The sequence below is a fragment of the Synchytrium microbalum genome, assembly GCF_006535985.1.
Source record: "Synchytrium microbalum strain JEL517 chromosome Unknown SmJEL517_scf0037, whole genome shotgun sequence".
In the NCBI taxonomy this organism is placed as follows: domain Eukaryota; kingdom Fungi; phylum Chytridiomycota; class Chytridiomycetes; order Synchytriales; family Synchytriaceae; genus Synchytrium; species Synchytrium microbalum.
Genome location: NW_022158386.1, coordinates 68,471 through 82,804, shown reverse-complemented (window position 1 = coordinate 82,804; position 14,334 = coordinate 68,471). Strand labels below are relative to the sequence as shown.

Here is a 14,334-nt window from a genome sequence, read left to right as displayed (position 1 = left end):
CTACATGCTTTTCATGCTTCTATGGACTATGTGTGTCGTGTGTATGTTTTACTATTCCGTGTTTCCTCAGATATCCGTTCATCTAAACAGACATAACGTCCGGATCCTCCAATGCCAACCTCATAATTTTATAAGTCTTACCACGCCGTCTCCATTTCTCAATCTTGAGTTCCTTACGACCCCCTTTGGATTTTTGAGTGACGGCAACAAGGAAATCAGCTCCACGTGCAATCCATTTCTGCGTAAAGAAGGGAATATGGTGTTCATTCGCTTGTAAAAGGATGAGAAATATTTCTGATGAATCTATACTTACCGCAATGAACGGGAAGGCCCATCGTTCTCCAATCCAGGAGGACACTGAGGATATAGCGACGACTCCAAGAATGTAGACTCTTCCTTGGTACGGCAAGTTCTCTAGTTCTAGCTGGTAGGCCAAGAATTCTGGAGGCGCCATTACCAGAAGTGTGTTGAGTGCGAATAGACTCAATAGCAGTAATAATAGAGGGACTAGGCGCGAGAGCAGGGTTTGTGAGTGTCATATTGATCACTCTACCATTATTATTTTTTTGCTCGTACACATACCATTCCTCCATATTGGCTCCCGAAAGGGCGGACCGCGAGTAAAGACTGCCGCCATAGTGAGATACTGAAAGCTGCTGACCAGAAAGACAACTGTATTCTCATAGCAACCAACAATCTTGTCATAATCACCCTAGTTCCATCATAGTCAGAAAAAAAAGGAACGTTTTCGTGCACAATTGGTTGCCCACATACCGCAAAGTAACGAGGAGGAAGATACCAAGGCTGCCGCCGAACCCACAGGAATACGTAGACTTGTCCTATAACCTGTAGAGCTACCTGCCCTACTAGTGAAGTCAACACTTTCTTCGAAGTGAGAGAAGCAGTAGGTCGTCGAGGTGATATCGATTTGGATGGTCCACTACGGCCCATGAATACAGCCACAGGGAGTATCAGAATCAAGTCAATGTACATATACTAAGTAGTGTGTGAATGAGTCAGCATAGAACAACAACTCTCAGCAAGACAAAAACGGTCAGAGAGGGCAACCCAATATTCACATACCTGAACATCTCCCAAATTTGCACTAAAAGTATACATCAAGCAAACACTTGAAAATTGTACAAGAGAGTACAATGCCATAAACTTGAATAGTCCAAATGAAGTGACTAGAGCTGCTCTTCCTTCACGGACTACTTGCAAGACACAGGCCAAATCCGGAGACTTGGAAGTTAAAGGTGCGGCGACAGAAGCTTCAGCTTCAGATAACGAGATGCCCACATCAGCAGCTCTCAGAGCTCCACAATCGTTGGCACCGTCTCCAATGAAGCCTGTACAGTAGCCAATATCTTGGAGCCTTTCAACCATGATTTGCTTTTGATCTGGTGACATTCTAGCAAAGATCTGACACTTGACCAATAGCTAGTAAAGCAAATGATATCGTAAGTGTTGCGCAAAAACACATCTCAGGTGTTACATCAATGACATGCAAGTAACACGTACCCTGTCCATTCTCTCCTTGCTGGCAAACTCCAACATCCACTGAAAGACATCTCCAGTAACTGCCAGAGCATAGGTATAACTACGTTGAGGAGGAGCCTGTCCAAGCAGTCCATCCATGCTAGCTCGTCCACCAATACTTATATTTCGTAACGAGCTCTGCCACGACGAGATACTAGTAGTCCGAGATCGACTATGCCCAGGCTCTAGTAGAGTTTGACCAATGTTCGATACTTTGAGCTTAAAGGTGATGGGATCTAGATCGAATCGGCCAGCTGTGCCTAATCGAATATCATCACCACCTGGTACTAACTCCCATGATACATGGGAAGTTAATGTCGAATCGCCAGGTATTAGACGAGAGACAAAGACTATACAGTTTGGTGGGATAAGTTCGACTTCTCGAGCTACGGCTATGGCTGTTCCTGCGTTGTCGCCTGTGCACATCACGGTTCGTAGATGTGATGCAAACAAGGCCTTCATGACAGGTGTTGTTCCATCCTACAATGTAAGAATAAAAGTTAAGCTTTTCTGTCATGTTGTCGATACCTCATTGGGTTTTTACGGGGCGACAAAAAAATCAGAGAATACCTTGGGTCTATTTTCAAACAATGCAAATCCAGCAAAAGTCAATGCACATTCTACTTCTTCTCTTTTACAAGTGGCTGCATCGAAACCAGTAGTGGTAGAATGTAATCTACGCCAAGCACATGCAATTACACGATGGCCACGTCGAGCATGATCTGCCAATTGGAAATCATAGTTATCTGGCACTACATTAAGGAAAAGATCGGATCGTCAGACATGTTCTTCATAGCAACAAAAAGGGGCTTTCTGGCCTCAAACGATACCTGATTCCGGGCGGCAAATAGCACGTATTACTTCTGGAGCACCTTTCACAAATGCTTCAAATCCAGGCTCAGATTCTTGACCATCAAGAGAATCTCTACGTCCACGATATCTAAATCTCTTGACAACCACAGCAGCTCTCCTTAGTCCAGCATCAAATTCAAATATTCTGACGACTCCAAACTCGGTATTATACAATTCAGACAAGTCTTGCGACGTGGTATCACCACGACTGGGACTTTTAGGTCCTGAAGTCGAAGATGGTGGTCGAATAACTGCTGCTATTGGTATTCCGTTTAATGATGTGCGTCGATTGGATGCCGATGAGCCGCCTTCATCTAGTCTAAATCTTGTGTATTCAAACATCTGTAGGTCGAGTGGATCACCAGACAATATCCCTGTACGGGATGGGTCTCCATTAGTAACTGCTTTATTTGAGCATACTCATCAGACCTACACTTACCATCAATAATCTTAATAGAATGACATACAGCAGCAACGCATACCAATGGAGGGTATGGAAAGCCTGGCGTAATCCCATCTAACTCACTATCATCAGCATCGTACGAAGTCAAGGCCTCCAACGAGTCTGCAACAGCATCCTCTACACGTTCCCATGATCCACCAAACCGGACCTGGTCATCTAAACCCCGTTTTAAAGAGACTAGACCCAGAGTTTCCAGTCCTTCGCGAGTTAACGTACCAGTCTTGTCAAAACACAAGACTTCGAGTTTCCCACCAATGTTGATGCGAGATGGTGCTATGCAGTATATGCCCCAGCGCCGTAATCTCGCTAAAGCGAATGAGGTTCCGATGGTCATTGTAGCAGGAAGCTGTGAAAATGAAATAAGAATAAGCAACAGTTTTTCGAGGGAGAAAAAAAGCACACAAGTTGTTCAAACACACGAGGTTTTCAAACGTACCGCTGGGGGGACAACAATCGTTACAAGATCCAGAGCTCTCACGAATATGATATCCCACGGAACGCCCATCTGGACAAAATTATACAGCGAGACTAGGAAGCCAATACAGGCAATGCCAAACAAGAAGGCAATAAACTTGAAGGCTGATTAAGAACATGCGTGAGTGATTTCGTACTCTAAGCTCAATAAACGAAACTTACCATCTTCATAGAATTGAAATTTCTTGTGGGGCTTTGGATAAAGCATTGCTCTGACAAGACCTCCTTTCGTGGTATAGAATCCAGTCTTCACCACAAATCCCTGTGACATCACCATAAAATCAGCAAAGAGAGGCGATATAATTCGCACTACAAAGTGACATAAACTCATACCAAAGCTCCACGGGGCTCTTCAATATCCCGTCTTTGTAATCTAACTCGAATGACTTTTGTACCAGAAAATAAAAAACTCTTCGCCAACACAGGATCTCGTGTTGGATCGATACCATCACTTAACATAGAAACTAGCTGGCTTTGATTGGATTCCAGAGATGTTGGAGATATGGTTGGAAGTTTGGCAACTGGTACTGATTCTCCAGTTAGCAGAGCTTCATTGACTATACATTCTCCTTTGAGGAGAAGAGCATCACATGGAAAGATATTCATTCCGGATTGTGGGATCTCAAAAATGTCGCCAGGCTAATATTTGGAGAGTTTGCGTGTGAGATGACCTGGCGATACCCACAAAAAAGAGCAAAGCATACCAGCATGTCTTCCGATCTAGCATCTAACCATCCTCCATTCCTCCATAGACGAACCGAAACTGAAAACCGACTCATTTCCCGCATCCTTTTGATGCTCTTCTTCGTCTCGACTAGAGTAGTAAATACAGATATGGCGGATATGAGAAAGATGCAGGCAGCGTATATGTAATAGTCATCGTAGCTCCTGTAAATTGACAGAGATGGTGAGCATTCGGTATGTCGTCGAGTGGTACTCGGAGATGTAGTAAGTTACCATAAGATTATGGAGAAGATTTGAAACACTAAAAAAAGCAACACACTTAGCACCGAACCATTGAAGCAGTCACAGAATATGCCTACTCAAGCAATACATACCAAAAAAGGGATGCAATACTTCATCAAAGAGAAGCTTCATCCAACTAGGCTCTTCCACATCAACAGAGTTCCATCCAAATAGCTTCTGCCGCCTCTTCAAGAACCCATCGTCTGAGAGCCCTTTCAAGGTTTCTGAAGGGACAGTCCATACGGGATCAGTCCAGTTCGATATACATTCGTACTGTCCAAATATCGGATTATATACAAATCGCCAGTACCGATAGTCAAACATGCGGATAGTAGGCATAGATGGGTCTAGATCACTAGATATAGTTCCTCGTGGAGCGATAGGTGGAGGTGCGGTTGAAGGGAATGCATCAGATAAAGGCCCATTCCAAGACGACTCCACAATGTCTATAACATCCTCTTCGCCCCATGAATTCTCAACCAGGATACGTTGGCCAGTGTTTAAACTGCATACGGTACATGTTACAAGTAGCTTCCATCTAGGGAACCAGCGTCCAAGTAGAAAACCAAGGCCCAGTGTCGAGCACGAGAAGACATTGAATACGAGAATACGAAAGGGCTGTACTTGGTAGGCAGTTATTGTAAGGCGTGTTTCTTCATCAGGAGACAGTTCCTGTCCATAATCTACATCAGCAAGAGGCCATGACCGAGTTAGATTTGCGAAAGGTTCACGTTATCTTTGCAAAACTCTAAATGTTGAAAAACCCCAATACCTAGTGATGGTAGCGATGAGAAGCTGGACGGCTTGGGAGAGCTTTGGGATCCATCATCCTGGTCTAATTCTGTAGCTGATTCTGTCTCTGAGGTCACCTGGTCCTCATCTGCAGGTCCATGCTGCAACAATCGTTCTTCATCTTCATCGCTGGCTGTTGACTTCCAACTAATCCGTGCTCTCTTGGTCTTCGGCTGATGATTTGGAGTCCCGTTCGTCAATACGTCGTTCTTCGATCTAGACGCTTTCATTCGCAACAAGCTTGGAGTTTCTGATTGTTGCGAGAAAATGGGAGATCAAGACTCGAGACAGCAGTCCGCAAGATTGGGCTTCTACTTTTTGGATATTTTTATTTGATGTGGCTGCTTCGACAGGAAAATCCTATGTGGTTACGTGTTTCTATGGTCTGTATTAGCTGCAACATTTGCAGGATGCATACATGATTTCTGTGGTCCAGGCTCTTCGACACTGTTATTGTGGACGTCATTTTATTGTGCACTTTGTGCACAATTGTGCACAAACAATTGTGCACAAAATGCACAATACAATTCATCGCAATCCACTACATATTTCACGCCAGTTGGTTCCAAACAAATCCTACTTCATTCTTCGGTGTTCATCTTTGTGATGGTGGTACCTGAGGAGGACAGGACACAGGTCAAATTGTAAGTAACCGGACGAGTTGCGTTGCTTTACCTGGAATTTGAGATTCCAAGACCATCTTTCGTGCCAGTTTCAAATCAGCCGATGACAATTCAGGAATCACAGCGACCTTGGGAATGCCACCAGTCATACCACTCTATTACGCAAGATTTTCAAGTCAGCCCCAAAGCTGCAACTCCAGTTGATATGTAAATGCTTGTACCTTCATCTTCTCATACGCAATAGCCATAGATTGTCTGGGATTTGGTATTGGACCGAGTCGGCAGTGACGAGTATCAAGGACATACGAGGGTCCATTGGTCATCCATCATGAGTTTCATCCAATTGACGAAGAACACGAATTGTAAGTTTGAGACATGTTGTGTTATTGTTGGTTTGTTGGGTGTTGGGTATTGACTCTTTGTCTTTTTGCTCTAGTCAACACGGCCATGTGTACCATCGTACCATTCTCCCACGCATTCGAAACCTAGATCTCTGGGCGTTGGAACATGATGTTATCCTCTGGTGCGATGAGCAAAGGCTCGAAAACTTTCGGGGTTGGAGGGCTCGCAGCATACAAGGCACTGAAGAGGCTGCCAACATCTTAATTGCCAAACTTGAAAATGCAATTGGGCTAGGCCGTGACGATTTCTTCGTTATGGGCCAATAAGTAATCACCTGAACAAAAAAATATGGAGGGGAGACGGGGGAGGAGAATAGAAATAATAGACGTATAATCACCAATAGCAATTGACACTCGCATACATACTTTAAGCCGGTTCGACAAATCCTGACACAGTTTCATGCCCTCCGTCATTCACAATTCACTTCTGCGGCGGAAAGGATATGTTGTTGATGTCACGAAATCTAGACGGCTCAAACATACATTGGCGATTCCAGAACTGCAAGATGCTAGAATATGGCGTTTCAAGAACAGCATCTCTCCCCGAATACACACTTACATTGATGGAGATGACTCTGTTGCACCTCACCACTGAAGGTTTACGGTTTACTTTCATCGCAAAAGTAAACTTCTACGAGGAGTAAAGAGAGGTATCCTCGTAAATACAGAAATTTGGGTAATAGCTTCTGGGGAAGTGCTGTTCTTTTCTTTCACAAACGGAATCCTCAGTGAGCGACGATTGCATTCGTCAAGAATATGGAAACATCAGCTAATTTCATTAAGGAACCTCTTTATCAAATACATAAACACGCAATCTGATTGTAATTGTACACAGGATGGCCACCTGTACGGTCTCCATGAGAGTGTCGGTCGGCGTCAACGTTGTCTAAGCGGAAACGCGATTTTCAACACCGGCGGTATGGAAGCTATGTAAGGTGTATTACACAAAAAAAAACCCCTCAAAATATTTTCGGTTCTTAAAGCCTATTGGAGCTAGCTGAAGTTCGATTGTGAGAAGTTGTCTTTCTTTCCTTCCCTGTGTATATTCCTTTTCAAACACGATACCAACACATCTCTCCTGGTCTAATAATTACTGTACAATGCCTCATTCGTTTCCTGTTGAAATAATATATACAAGGGCTGAAGATGCTTACTCTTTCTGCAGAAATGATTCTGGAAGAAACTGATACTCGACACTCAAAGGCCAAATCTTGACTTCTTTGCCTCCATCATAACCCACTCCAAACACTTCACCTTCTTTCGTAATACTCTTCTTGAGCAAATTTAGAATAGCATCACCAAAAGCAAGACAAACGTTGGCGTCCCATGATTCTGCTTGAAGCACACTACGTGCCATTCTGGGTATATTTTTTGTCTCATAAGTTTCTACAGACTTGACCTACAGTAGGAGTGGTGAGACAACATATATAAGAGGAGGCAACTGTCTGCAAGAATACGTACAAGGCCGTTGTCATCTCGAAAAGCACAAAGGACGACAGGTACACCAGCGAGAAAGGACTGCAACCAAATTTTCATTAGCTTGTGTCTACAATGTAGATTCAGCTGTTCAGACACGGGTAAAAAGCCGTTTGTATTCGACTTTTTAATGTTGAACGAACCTGTGAAAAGACGTCTTCCCTCGAAAATCAGTGATGATCCTGCTAGTTTTCAGCTCTGCATATACAGTCTGAGGTGACTGTGTAGGCTTCTCCGGACTCATCATACAATCCACCTCGCCACCCAATAATAAGGACGTTTCTCCCAGCTTTGTCTAAACAAAAAGCAAGGCTCAGTATTGTACCCGTGACTGTAATTTGCATTTTCAGTTTGGCATACCTTGAAGATCGAGCAATACTGCTCATTGGTATTGATGATGCTATTCCAGTCAGTGCTTGTAGCATATTGTTCAAACTTGTATCCAAAATACATGAATCTCTTGTCCCTATCTGTGTTGCCGCCTTTCGATGATGCTGTTATGAGCTCAGATATATAGACCGTACCCTTCCATCGAGTTGCAACAAAGGTATACTTGTCCGTGCTGTATGGAGTTGCGCATAGCTTGGTCATGATTCCGCGCCCTATGAGAGAACATGTTAGCAGCGTCTTTCCAGCAGGTAATCCGTTGTTGCGAGGGCTTACAAGTACAAATAGCTGGAGGATTTGGCAGCTTTGAAGGGTTGCAGGTTTGCACAAACGCATCCAAGTGCTCTGCGACCACGGCTTGCTGAACAAGACCGTCAGGGAATCCTATGCTCAGGTCGTATGTCTTTTGTTTCAGATCCAGAGGAATAAATGGCTTCTATAAGACAAAACAAGGTGTCAAACATGTCGCAGCAGTGTTGATGTCAACTTTAAAACACAGCTTGAGCTTACTAGACCCTCTGAAGAATTAACGTGGACTTGACGTTCTCCATCATAGGTGAAGCAGGCGACCTCCGTAGGCTGCTGATAGACGACTTGTCGCTGGTATTGAAACTTGTTTGTTGGCAATGTTGCGATTGCATTCGTTGCGCCAGGAGCAGGCAGCTCAGTGAGAACTGTTCTGCGTTTAGAAGATGGCTCTGATGAGGCTAGCATGGGGGAAGCTGCTCGCTTCATTATACGGGAAACAATGTCAAATACTGAACCGAGTCGTTGCATGTTAAACAACTTCTGCTTGATGCAAATCACCTCAGCAACGCGTCGTACATCCTAAAATATTCAATTTCTACCTGATTCGCGTCGTCCATGTTTCTTCTAGGATGCTGAACGCCTGCTTCAAGTTTGAAAGTTCATTCGTCAAGCTTGCCGTACTTCGAGTCTATACTTTTCGGAAAAGAATGATCTGAAACGAGTCAGCTTACTTCACTACTGGTACGAAACTGCCCTCTCTAGGCCTGGCAAGATCTTGCCTTGTTCTTCAATTGCACTCGAACGAAAAGAATTACAACTTCAAACTCTGACGCTTTTTCTCATATCATAGTCACGAAATGGCGTCTATTTTCGACTCAGAGGTGAACTACTCACTTGGAGTGCTTACTTCTTGTCCTCTTTTTGCTCCCGGTCTTGCATTTACAGCAAAGATCAACTCATGATTTCCGTCTTTTTCAGGAAGGATCTGACAAACTGGGTGAAACTGCAGTCATCTTTGCGGCCCTGGGTGCTACCATTGGCAGTGGAATCTCGCTATGGAGCATGGCAATGCATCTAAAAAACTATAGGAGGCCCGACTTGCAACGTGCCATCCTGCGAATCATATGGATGTGAGTCTTTTGGTGACATGAACCTCTTGATGCAACACAGTCATTCATTGTCAACGGTCGACCTTGATGCAAAGAGAGTTCTTCCATTCGCTTTTCCCCTGTTCTTGAACTGATCAGGGAACTTATGATTTCGTTAGGGTGCCAATCTATGCTATTGCCTCATTCACATCACTATCGTCAAGGTATCTCTCAGACTACATAGATACCATTCGAGATGTTTACGAGGTATGTCCGCTTTTAGCACTGTCGCTCATTCCTTCTCACTCGCATACACACCAACACCATTCATCCAGGCGTTCGTGATTTACACGTTTCTTACTCTGCTAATAAACTATCTGGGAGGAGAGCGAGCCATCATGTCTTTGATGGAAACTCGCATGAGAACTCATCATATGTGGCCATTCAGTCTGTGTCTTGACCCTCTCGATGTAAGAGAGTATATGAGTGCCGATTATCTTTCCTTTTCTAAGCTCTCGTGTCTTCCAATAGGTATCAAATCCACAGACATTCCTTTTAATACGGCGCGGTGTATTGCAATTTGTCTTGATTAAGCCAGTGCTCGCCCTCCTCATCCTACTATTGAAAATATCCGACTCGTACCATGAGGGTTACATTAGTTGGACATCTGCTTACATGTGGATTAGTTTGATATATAATATGTCTGTCTGCACTGCCATGTACTTTTTGATCATGTTCTATTATATATGCTCCAAGGATCTACAGCCATATCGGTAAGCTGCAGATTTGCATAGGCTAGGATCTCAAGAGCTCACACCTTTTTGCCATCATCTTGTAGACCATTGCCGAAATTCATTTGTATAAAAGCCATCATCTTCTTCTCATTCTGGCAAGGCCTAACCATCTCCTTCTTGGTTGCCCTGGGAGCAATCCGAGCAAGTGAGTGATTTTGGGAACATTTTCTGTCTCGAATTCCATATCTAACACACAATCATTGTAGAGGGAGTCTACGACGCAAATAACATTGCTGTCGCTCTGCAGGATTTCCTCATATGTATTGAATGCGTAGGATTTGCTCTAGGACATTGGTATGCCTTCTCATGGAAGGATTACACTTCATCACGACTGTCGTCACGTCTACCACTACGACACGCTTTAAAGGACGCTTTAGGTGTACGTGACATAGTGATAGATTGGCGTCACACATTAAGAGGCACAACCTTCCACTCAGGACCACGACTGACTCGTAGCCATCTATTCGAACGAGAATTAGAAGATGGTGAACGAGACTTTGTATTAGGTGGTAATCAACGAGCCTTCTATGATCCAGATACTTTCAACTATGCAACAAGGAGGAATTACAATGACTCGATATATGGAGATGCATACTCGGATGAAGATGCCACAAGTCTAGATTTCCCAGATCTGGATCAAGATCCTGAACTGGAATCCACATACGAGAAGGCTCGAGACTTGCTTTATGGAGACTATAACTACCCTCCTCTCCCTGAAGAGGGCTTTAGGAATCCTCCTCTTATTCAGGAACGAATCGATGCAGCCCGAGGGCGAATATCACAGATATTTGAAGGGTTTCAGACGGATGCAGCTGCCAAGAAGACCAGTGAAGAAGCACAGAGAGGGGCTGCGAGATTGAGTAGATCTCCTATGCAAAAAGTGGTAGATCCGTTTGCTGAACTGGCGGACGAGGAGCCCTTTAAAGGTGATGAAGGGGAGGAGGCAGTGGCTAGTGAGGAAGAAGATGGAGGCGAAGATACCGGCTTGCTGGGCAAAGGGAAGGGCCGAATATAGTGCTGTGACATGTATCGTTGATATTGTTTTGTTGTAGACATACGGTTTTCATATATAGCTATCGTTTTGTATACCATCACCGTGAATGCCACGTATTAGCAATGACACGGAAGAAGACTCCGCAGATGTGTTTGAAGACGCATTAGCATTGTTTGGGACGCTGAGAGTTAGCTATGCGGGAGCTGGACGTCCCTATATCTTTAAAGTTGGTGAAGCCCCGTATACAGTTAAACTGCCCAGAGTCAATAAGAACGAGGGACCTCTACAAGCTGAATATCTATGGCCTTCATCATTATGTCTGGCGGATGAAATTGTATCGGGAAATGTAAATGAACATTTACCGGGCTGCTGGCACCGTGAACGCCGTGACATCAATCTAACATGTCTGAGAAATACTAATGGCTTACACAGTTTTCAAGTAGGTCTGTCTGAAGGGACTTCGAGTATGCGAAACAGGTGCTGGTGCTGGCCTGCCATCAATCCTCGCTCTTGTGCATGGTGCTTCGTTCGTGTTGGCTACAGATTATGATTCGCAGCCGATTATCGAGACATTACAACACAACATGGAGGAGAATGTGGGACACATGAGTAATTGGCGCGTTATGGCACACTCATGGGGTGATTTGAAGTCCATTGATTCCTTGCTTCGAGCCGGGTATGTCTTATTCTGTGGTTGCTCCACGACTTTCACGGCATTGGCATCTGACAAAGCACTCTATAGATCAGATAGTCCAACCCCCTTCGATCTAATCATAATGGCCGATACGATATGGATGTCTAAAACTCATCTGGACTTGATTGCATCACTGGATGCACTACTCGCCAAACAAGGCACAGTAATCTTAACCGCTGGTCTACACACTGGCAAACCAACTGTCGAAGCATTTATTCGTAAAGCTCGTGACGTGGGGCTCGTGGCTACGCTGCTCAAAGTCAAAGAACGGAGACAAGATGGGGACGACGTTTTGTTTGATGATCGGCCGTTACAAGAGTTTTTGGAGAAGGACTATGAGGGAGAAGACCGTAAGACTGTTGTTATGTATGAGCTCACACGAAGTGGTTGAAAGTGTTGGTAGCGGTAAAGGTTCCGAGAGCGCCGTTGTGGAGACTCTTGTTTTGCTGGTCAGTAGCCACCACCTTCCAATCTGAACAGATATGCACAAACTCCAGCATCCTAGGTCGGGCCGCTAGTCTCCAGCTGAAACTCTGTCCATACGGTGGATATATATATTTTGTGCACAATACATACATAGTAACAGTTCAAGCAAGTGGACCTTCAGAACAGTCATTTATTTACTCTTCAGTTGTCGTCTTGGTGGATCCAGGAATTTGAGATTCCAAGGACGTCTTTCGAGCCTGTGTTAACTCTGCAGTGGATATTTCACGGATTGCAGCGATTTTGGGGATCGCGCCAGTAATGCCGCTCTATATCAAAAGATTTGAAATCAGTTCTCAACTCAGATTAACGAATGGCAAGTTACTACGTTTACCTTGATCATCTCATACGCAACAGCCAAAGATGATTTATCCTGGATTTGGTAGTGGACCGAGTCGGCAGTGACGTAGACCAGCGACATACGTGGGTCGGCAGGCCCGCCGTCATGAGTATCGTCCAATTTACCAAACCACTCCTACGTGGGTTGTGTGTCAGAAAAAAGCCTACAAGGCAACAAGAAAAGCACCAAGCGATTGAGTTTGAATCCAAGACATACTTGCAACTCAGGCGTCCAATAACGTGTAATCAAGGCACGATCATTCTCAACTCGTGCAGTGCCAGAGATTGAAACCCATTCCTTAGTCTTTTCACGATAAAAGCTGAGTGCTACGTGAGGGTCGTCTGTAAAGTCTGTCATCTATAAAATTTGACAATCAGATTAGAACGGCACCAATAACTTTGATGTATCCGATACTCACTTTTCCAGTTTGGTTGTTGGTAACAAAGACAGTATCTCCACACTTGCCACATTCTCGGACACTCATGGCTCGAGATACGAGATGGCCGTCACTTGTTCGAGTCTAGATAGCACAAAGTTAGAGATACTCCACTGTCATATGCAGCGGTCACTTGAACCGAACGGTCTGCAAACTCACAGTCATCATGGCGACATTGATTTCAGTAATGAGTTTGTGAAGATCTTCAAGTTGCTATTGAGAAAAGAACAAAGTCAGATTTCGATATCAAGCTGAAAACATTATACGCCACTAATACCTTCGAGATGGGCGTGTCAACATCCAAGTTCAACTGCTTGGTCGCATCTCCACCTGAAGGAAGTACAGAAGATTGGCTGGTAGCTTTCAACGTATTGGTTGATCCGAACTCAGCAGACATTGTTGTTATTGTTCTTGTTTGGAGATTGTTGTTTGGTTGAGCGGAAGTGTGTTGTTGGAATCAAGATCGTGAGACAGCAAGGTTTTAACGCGTTTAGGTTAGAGTTGTAAAGCTTAAGTTACAGTTCCTCGAGCGACCGTGAGACGTTTGAAATAAGCACGTTAACATTCAAATCGCGTATGTACTGGTTCTTTTCGCGTTCTTGTCCATGTTCGATGTAAGTATCGCGTTAGAAACTGAATGGTTGACTTTTCAAATTTATCGCAGAAAGACAGTATAAAAACCGAGATGGAGCACTACGGCCAGGAAAAAGAGATCTGTGATTCTCTTAAGATGTGCGTAGCCTCTTGCGTTCTCAAATTCGAGGTGTTCAAGGTGTAACGACTATGGCTGCAACCGCAAACGAGCAAATAGTGATGGAGGAAGTACGAAAGCGATGTAGACAATGTTGACTCTCTACCTCTCCCATAAATAGCCACAACTGCAGTATCTACTATCGGGTAATTCAATCCCACGTCACAACATTGCTGGATGGGCTCGCTCGCTGTGATGCGCGGCGTATTGTCACCAACAGGGGATGGCGCGATTGTATCATACCGGGCACTGAAGAGAATGCAGACCGTTTCATTGCAAGGGTCCCAGTAGAAGCTGGCCGGCCCCGTGTTGAATTCATAAAAATTGGGCATAAGTCTTGTAAGGGTTGAGAATGATGGAGGGAAGGGGGTTTGCGGTAATGGTGGTGCCGAGATAATAAATTTATGACAGTTAAATGCTTTGAATGCGCTAGATCAGCGAGCTTTGGAATTGGTTCGGAGCGTGTGTTATCCATAATTCGATTTTGCGTCGTCCAAAAGATTTGCTGTTGATGTTACGAAACTCCAAGGTC

General features: G+C 44.3%; 5 protein-coding genes across 5 annotated transcripts; 1 reads left to right on the top strand and 4 right to left on the bottom strand.

Annotated features, from left to right (window-relative positions):
- Nucleotides 1-26: 26 nt before the first annotated feature.
- SmJEL517_g04851 (uncharacterized protein) lies at nucleotides 27-5,316 on the bottom strand (the record flags this gene model as incomplete). Its single annotated transcript, XM_031170779.1, has 18 exons — nucleotides 27-82; nucleotides 142-238; nucleotides 314-507; nucleotides 583-712; nucleotides 775-996; nucleotides 1,084-1,440; nucleotides 1,522-2,019; nucleotides 2,110-2,291; nucleotides 2,370-2,765; nucleotides 2,831-3,010; nucleotides 3,071-3,200; nucleotides 3,291-3,433; nucleotides 3,491-3,590; nucleotides 3,662-3,967; nucleotides 4,033-4,216; nucleotides 4,286-4,313; nucleotides 4,387-4,977; nucleotides 5,067-5,316. The coding sequence occupies 18 exons, from the start codon at nucleotides 5,314-5,316 to the stop codon at nucleotides 27-29; spliced, it is 4,044 nt and encodes a 1,347-aa protein (XP_031023220.1).
- A 351-nt stretch (nucleotides 5,317-5,667) lies between these two features.
- SmJEL517_g04850 (uncharacterized protein) lies at nucleotides 5,668-6,032 on the bottom strand (the record flags this gene model as incomplete). The annotated part of the gene is made up of 3 exons (XM_031170778.1): nucleotides 5,668-5,702; nucleotides 5,762-5,864; nucleotides 5,931-6,032. 3 exons carry the CDS (start codon nucleotides 6,030-6,032, stop codon nucleotides 5,668-5,670), a joined length of 240 nt encoding a protein of 79 aa, XP_031023219.1.
- Nucleotides 6,033-7,260: 1,228 nt separating this feature from the next.
- SmJEL517_g04849 (uncharacterized protein) lies at nucleotides 7,261-8,708 on the bottom strand (the record flags this gene model as incomplete). The annotated part of the gene is made up of 6 exons (XM_031170777.1): nucleotides 7,261-7,509; nucleotides 7,572-7,656; nucleotides 7,730-7,881; nucleotides 7,947-8,188; nucleotides 8,250-8,409; nucleotides 8,484-8,708. 6 exons carry the CDS (start codon nucleotides 8,706-8,708, stop codon nucleotides 7,261-7,263), a joined length of 1,113 nt encoding a protein of 370 aa, XP_031023250.1.
- Nucleotides 8,709-9,079: 371 nt separating this feature from the next.
- SmJEL517_g04848 (uncharacterized protein) lies at nucleotides 9,080-11,119 on the top strand (the record flags this gene model as incomplete). Its single annotated transcript, XM_031170776.1, has 7 exons — nucleotides 9,080-9,103; nucleotides 9,201-9,352; nucleotides 9,490-9,577; nucleotides 9,646-9,780; nucleotides 9,842-10,083; nucleotides 10,149-10,249; nucleotides 10,311-11,119. 7 exons carry the CDS (start codon nucleotides 9,080-9,082, stop codon nucleotides 11,117-11,119), a joined length of 1,551 nt encoding a protein of 516 aa, XP_031023262.1.
- A 1,293-nt stretch (nucleotides 11,120-12,412) lies between these two features.
- SmJEL517_g04847 (uncharacterized protein) lies at nucleotides 12,413-13,448 on the bottom strand (the record flags this gene model as incomplete). Its single annotated transcript, XM_031170775.1, has 6 exons — nucleotides 12,413-12,544; nucleotides 12,610-12,750; nucleotides 12,832-12,972; nucleotides 13,034-13,135; nucleotides 13,211-13,264; nucleotides 13,329-13,448. The coding sequence occupies 6 exons, from the start codon at nucleotides 13,446-13,448 to the stop codon at nucleotides 12,413-12,415; spliced, it is 690 nt and encodes a 229-aa protein (XP_031023261.1).
- Nucleotides 13,449-14,334: the final 886 nt, after the last annotated feature.